This window comes from Aotus nancymaae, unplaced genomic scaffold, assembly GCF_030222135.1.
Source record: "Aotus nancymaae isolate 86718 unplaced genomic scaffold, 86718_ANA_hifiasm-v0.15.2.pri h1tg000059l, whole genome shotgun sequence".
Classification (NCBI taxonomy): Eukaryota; Metazoa; Chordata; class Mammalia; order Primates; family Aotidae; genus Aotus; species Aotus nancymaae.
In genome coordinates, this window is record NW_026988473.1 from 8,456,895 (window position 1) to 8,463,533 (window position 6,639).

At 46.0% G+C, this 6,639-nt stretch overlaps 1 protein-coding gene across 1 annotated transcript; it reads right to left on the bottom strand.

Moving 5' to 3' along the window:
- Positions 1 to 433: 433 nt before the first annotated feature.
- Positions 434 to 4,773, bottom strand: SCGB2A1 (secretoglobin family 2A member 1). Its single transcript, XM_012454297.3, has 3 exons — positions 4,660 to 4,773; positions 2,888 to 3,075; positions 434 to 644 (listed from the first exon to the last, which is right to left on the bottom strand). The coding sequence occupies exons 1-3, from the start codon at positions 4,742 to 4,744 to the stop codon at positions 600 to 602; spliced, it is 318 nt and encodes a 105-aa protein (XP_012309720.2). The 5' UTR covers positions 4,745 to 4,773; the 3' UTR covers positions 434 to 599.
- Between the last annotated feature and the right edge of the window lie 1,866 nt (positions 4,774 to 6,639).

The following is a 6,639-nucleotide window of genomic DNA, read 5'->3' on the forward strand; positions in this document are numbered from 1 at the left end:
CTGACTGTGCAGCCTGGAAGCCTGGAAGCCTGGAAGCCTGGAAGCCTGGAAGCCTGGAAACCTGGAAAGCCTCTCTCTCTCTCTCTCTTTCTCTTTTTTTTTTTTTTTTTTTTTTTTTTTGAGATGGAGTCTTGCTCTGTGGCCAGGCCAGAGTGCAGTGGCATGATCTTGGCTCACTACAACCTCCACCTCCTGGGTTCAAGCGATTCTCCTGCCTCAGCCTCCCGAGTAGCTGGGACTACAGGCGCGTGCCACCATGCCCGGCTAACTTTTTGTATTTTAGTAGAGATGGGGTTTCACCACGTGGGCCCGGATGGTCTCAATCTCCTGACCTTGTGATCCACCCACCTTGGCCTCCCAAAGTGCTGGGATTACAGGTATGAGCCACCGCACCCAGCCAAGCCTCTCTTTTTATAGAAGAACAAGGAGGAACTTTAATGATTTGCCGTTAGTTTATTGAAATGAAAATGAATGTGAGGTTTCAACAATTGTCTAGCAGTTTCCACATAAAAAGACAAAACAAGAAGGAAAAGTTGCGGTTTCTAGCAATCACCAGATGAGTTCTGGCCATAGTCCTGAGCCAAACGTCTTGTGCAAAGTTAATTATTCTTAATGTTACACCAAATGCTGTCATACATTGTATGCTGGAAAACAAAAACAGATAGATCACTTAGGTTTGCAAGTTAGTCAAATATTAAAATTTGTCTTCTTGTTTTCCTGCATGTGTCCATGAACAGCGAACTCCCAGGAAAATTTACAGTGGAAGCAAAACCGGCATCCCCTCTCCATTCATTCTGTCGTTGAGGATACACCACAATGCCAAACAGGGGTCAGGGTTTTAAGACCTCTTCCCTACCAGGGATCCATGTAATACTTTTTTCTTCAAAAATTCTATTCCTTGAAATAACTTATCCAATAAATATGCTGCATATACTATTTGTTGAAGACCTGATCATTTGGACTATTTCTGATATCACTTTTACAACACAGAATTGTTAAAAAATCTCAGCTCAAATACAAGAATGGGATGGTTTTGAGTTGCTGCACAGGCATCAAAGGTAGAAATGTTGTAACAGTCCAAGACTCTTCACCATTACCTTGGAGGCCTATGAAATACTGGAGCTGGGCTGGGTGTGATGGCTCACGCCTGTAATCCAGGCACTTTGGGAAGCTAAGGTAAGCAGATTGCTTGACCCCAGGAGTTTAAACCAGCCTGGGCAATGCTGAGGAGTCTGAGGCAGGAGGATCACTTGAGCCCAGGAGGTGGAGCCTGCAGTGAGCCATGAAGGCACCACTGCACTCTAGCCTGGGCAAAAAAGCAAGACCCTTCTCAAACAAAACAAAACAAAACAAAAACAAAAAAGATTGGAGTTTTACAGTATGATTTTTTTTTCTTCTTTTGAGATGGAGTCTCATTCTGTTTCCCAGGCTGGAATGCAGTGGCACTATCTCAGTTCACTGCAACCTCTGCTTCCTGGGTTCAAGCAATTCTCCTGCCTCAGCCTCCTGAGTAGCTGGAATTACAGGTGCGTGCCACCACACCTGGCTAATTTTTGTATTTTTAGTAGAGACAGGGTTTTACCATTTTGGTCAGGCTGTTCTCAAACTCCTGACCTCAAGTGATCCACCCACCTTGGCCTCCCAAAGTTCTGGGATTACAGGCCTGAGCAACCATGCCCGACTAATTGGAGTTTTTAAAGAAAAAAAATGATTCAACCATCCCAAATTGCAGTAAATATTTACTATTTTCCTTGAGCATTTGATATATCTCTAAATTTTCTCTTATGAAATGTTTTAAATAAAATTTTGAGATATTAAAAAATTCTTTAAAAAACTCGTAACATAATCCCAGCAATTTGGGAGGCTGAAGCAGGCAATACCTGAGTTTCAGGAGTTTGAGACCAGCCTGGCCAACATGGTGAAACCCCGTCTCTACTAAAAATACAAAAATTAGCTGGTCGTGGTGGTTTACATCTGTAGGCCCAGCTACTCAGGAGGCTGAGGCAGGAGGATCGCTTGAACCCAGGAGGCGGAGGTTGCAGTGAGCCAAGATCATGCCATTGCACTCCAGCCTGGGCAATGGAGTGAAACTTCGTCTCAAAAAAAATTTTTTTCCTTTATTTTTGAAACTGTAGAATTTGCACAAATTGTATTTTCTGAGCTAGATAAAAATATTAAGAATGGCTTTAATATTTGTTTTTGTGAAAGGAAATTTCTTAGTAGGTTGTTCCTACAAGTGAGTGACTCCTTGAGAATCAGATATTTTCTCTTGATAAAAATGTGCAGGTGTCTGTCTGGGTGCCGTGGCTTACACCTGTAATCCCAGAACTTTGGGAGGCCAAGGGAGGCAGATCACTTGAGATCAGGAGTTCAAGACCAGCCTGGCCAACATGGCAAAACCTAGTCTCTAGTAAAAATACAAAAATTAGTCGGGCATGGTGGCGCACACCGTAATCCCAAGTACGAGGGAAGCAGAGGCAGGAGAATCACTTGAACCTGGGAGGTGGAGGTTGCAGTGAGCCGAGATCGCACCACTGCACTCCAGCCTGGGTGACAGAGCGAGACTCTGTCTCAAAAAAAAAAAGAAAAATTTGCAGGTGCCTGTCCCTTTGTGTCTGTGTGTGTCTATGTCTGTGTGAGGATGGACTGGTGAGGTCGGAGGTAGATCGGCAATCTCTAAAACTTTCTTTTCTCCCTTTTGCTTTTTCCATGTATCACTCCCTAAAGATTCTCACTGTGAAGTGGCAAAGCAGCCTGGAAACAAAGTTTAATGAACTGATATAGGAAGTTTGTTTACCAGTTGCTTGGCATTCTTGGTGCCAAATTTAGAGTCTGCTGATTCCGGTCAGTGATTTTCAAAAGGTACATAAGAAGAAACTAAAATTACCATCATCAGTCCAAAGTTTTTCAGAGTTCTACGTGACTGGCTGAGGAAACACTGCTTGAATTTCCCCATAGCCTCTGCAGCGGCGTCACTGTCTATGAAGTCTTGAAGAAGTTCTTTGTACTCAGGTATAGATATGTCAGAATTGATGGTCTTTTCAACCATGTCCTCCAGGAGCTTGCAGCCAGAATCTGAAAAAACAAAGACACAAGAACATGGGCCATTACCAGAGGGGTGAACCCATTTTACAGATGAATTGGGAAAGCTGGTTATCTTCATACCTTCCAGGACAGACCGAAGTTCAGAAAGATGTTGCACAGGATGCAAAGTTCTCAACTCTGGTAGCATAAACTCAGGCTCTGCAAATTCTCGCCAACTCCCAAACCCAAAGAAGCCCAACCCCATGCAGCCTTGGTGAAGAGAACCCTCGAGGTATGAGGCGCTTTGACTAGGGGGACACGGCAAACACTGCTTGGGCTTTCTTGGTTCAAAGTCATGCAATGCTTCCCTGTTTTCATGCCCAGCATCAGGGAGGGTTTCCAAGGATTTCAGATGAATGGGTCTAGGACATTGTCCATTAGTTCTGTTGACTCTACTGCAATACAAAGGAATGTCCAGGCATGGTGGCTCATGCCTGTAATCCCAGCACTTAGGGAGGCCAAGGCAGGTGAATTGCTTGAGCTCAGGAGTTCAAGACCAGCCTGGACAACATAGGAAGACCTCATTTCTGCAAAATATTTAAAACTTAGCCAGGCATGGTGGTGTGCACCTGTAGTCCCAGCTATCTGGGAGGCTGAGACAGGAGCATTACTTGAGCCTGGGAGGAAGAGGTTGCAGTGAGCTGAGATTGCACCACTGCGCTCCAGTCGCAGCCTGGGTGACAGAGCAAGACCCTGTCTCTCTCACACACACACACACGCGCGCACCCACACACACACACACACGAATGTGAAATAGAACTTGTTCATGAAGGCATCTAAGGTGCCCCCCGCCCCTCCACTGTAAGGAAGGAGAAAGTGCTGAGGACTTAGGTTCATGTGAGCTGGTTGTGCTCTGGACTTTGTGATTTTCTGGTTAGTTGACTGTGAGCTTGTCACCCTTCTACCCGTCTGCACCTACCTTGGGCACCAATAAGGTAGGGTTTGGAATCCACCTTTATGAATTGCACAAGGCAGACTGCCTATGGACCCTATCAGTGCTGATTCCAGAGGCCAGGGCTTTTTCCTCCCACTGGATCTTGTGAGTTCTCCTCCCCGGTCTGCCTTGAGCCTGAAGGAATTGGGAGGGAAAGGGCATCCCAGAAGGACTCAGATAAACTCTGAAAATACAGAGTAAGCCCCACAGGGTGAGAGACACTGGGCCACACTCTGCATCCTGGGCCTTTTGTCCTGGGAGGTTTCCCATTTCTTTCCACATTGAAGGCCATCCATGCTTATATCGTGGGTTCTAGGTGTAGATGCCATCTCACCCTTGCCCCACTGAAATAGTTAATTTCAATATCTAATCCTGAGAATCATCTGGTTTCTATGGTCGCCGTGACCATGGTGAGACCCTGAGTGCCATGACACATCACGTGCAGCTCCAATGCAGGGGACAGTCCATGAGGGCACTACCTGCTTGATTGTCAGGAACTCACGGGGATCGTAAGACCTGGCACACCCAGACCCTTCACACTGGGGCTGATCCGTTCTGGGGATTAGGGACTGGCAGTTCTTCTACAGGGGGCCAGGTGATAAGTCCTAGCCCAGAGGCAGCCCTCTCTGCCCAGAACTCACCTGCATAGCAGTGCAGTGGAAGGGCCACCAGCATGAGGACCATCAGCAGCTTCATGGTGAGACAGCTGCTGTAGCGTTCAGTCATGTGTGACAGGGGATCAAGGAAGTCGCTGTGGAGGTGAGCACTCATCCCTCCTCTATTTATCCCCCAGGGAGGCACCTTAGTCCCTCCTAGGAATGAGGCAATGTCTCAACCTGGCGTGGGACCAGGACACGACAGCCTGACCAAGGGGAACCCAGCCAGCCTGTGCTCTGTTTGTAGAAACCAAGAAGGCAGTAATATTTGGACCCCTGACAATTTGGGGACTGCAGTAATCACATGTGGCTTTCAGTAAAATGAATGTGGCAGTGTTTTCCAAAATATAAAGCAAAACCCAAGGATGTGATCTGGTGCTTGCAACTCTGTTGTTATTATTGTAGTTTTCCTCTAGTCCTTCCCTTCTTCCTCCTCCTCCTCCTTCTATTATTTTTCTTCTACTCCTCTTTGTCTCTTCCTCTTCTTCTCCTTATTCTTCAAGGTACAGTTTCATAACTTGTCTATATGCTGGTCCTGGAATCATCAAATATTTGGGCTACATGCAATACCTGAATCTTCCTCTGGGAGGCAGAACTTCCTAATCCATAAACATTTCTTTTTCAGAAAAGTATTTATTTGGTGGGTTTTTTTGAGACGGAGTCTTGCTGCGTCACCTAGGCTGGAGTGCAGTGGTGCCATCTCAGCTCACTGAAGCCTCTGCCTCCTAGGTTACAGTGATTCTCCTGCCTCAGCTCCCTGGGTAGCTGGGATTACAGGCATGTGCCAGGACACCCAACTAATTTTTGTATTTTTAGTAGAGACAGGATTTCACCATGTTGGCCAGGTGGGTCTTGAACTCCTGACCTCAAGTGAGGTGATGCGCCCACCTCAGCCTCCCAAAGTGCGGAGATTACAGGTGTGAGTCACCACGCCTGGCCCAAAAAAGTGCTTTAAGTTTTGGGGAAAACATTAATATCTAACCTCTACTGAAAGCTTTTTGTTGTTGTTAAGAAAAAAAAAATAAAAATAGCGTTTAAAAAAAAAAAAAGAATTACGACCCTAAGTTAATTCAACTTTTTTTTTTTTGAGACAGCATTTCACTCTTGTTGCCCAGACTGGAGTGCAATGGCGTGATCTCAGCTCACCACAACCTCTGCCTCCCAAGTTCGAGTGATTCTCCCGCCTCACCCTCCTGAGTAGCTGGGATTACAGGCATGCACCACCACATCTGGCTAATTTTTTGTATTTTTAGTAGAGACGGGGTTTCTCCATGTTGTTCAGGCTGGTCTTGAACTCCCGACCTCAGGCAATCCGCCCTCCGTGGCCTCCCAAAGTGTGGAGATTACAGGCATGAGCCACCCAACCCGGCAAGTTAATTCAACTTTACACATTTATTTTACAATATATTTGTAATTTAATTTGTGCTTAGTTCTTTGTTAGCCTCTTACGGTTTTCCTTCCACTGACTGACAGGATGCTGTGAATGAGTGGAGTAACTGACTGCTTGGGCAGGCAGTGCTGGGCAGTGGGGGGCAATGGGGTTTGGGTGACGATGGGACTGAGGTGATGACATCTGGGCAGCTGTGGGTGTGGATGCTGGAGGCCACATGTAGTCATGCTGTGTCTTTGGGAAAGTTACAGTGCTGGTCCCTCTGGGTTTCCTTTCTTTTTCGTGTGAAATGGGTATAAGTGATGCTGAATTTTTGTAATGATGACAGACATTCTGTAAATGTTTAATCACACGGCCAAGCATGAGATACTTCTGAATAAACGGCAGTTGTGTCCATGCATAGATCTTGCGTTGTACACGTTACCGTTGCGCTTCTCCTGTGAGCTGGGCCCTGTGCTAGACTCAGCTATAGAAACAGGTTAGACCAGGTGCTTGCTCCTGTGGACCTTATTTTCTAAGGAAAGACACAAAGAACAAGGCTAAAGAGACATCCGAGGTATGAAAAAGTGGTCATT

Coding starts and splice junctions, on each gene's coding strand:
- SCGB2A1 (XM_012454297.3), bottom strand. CDS start 4,744: ATGACTGAACGCTACAGCAGCTGTCTCACCATGAAGCTGCTGATGGTC. Junction 3,076..4,659: donor TCCACTGCACTGCTATGCAG/GTGAGTTCTGGG, acceptor TTGTTTTTTCAG/ATTCTGGCTGCAAGCTCCTG. Junction 645..2,887: donor AAAACTTTGGACTGATGATG/GTAATTTTAGTT, acceptor TTTGTTTTCCAG/CATACAATGTATGACAGCAT.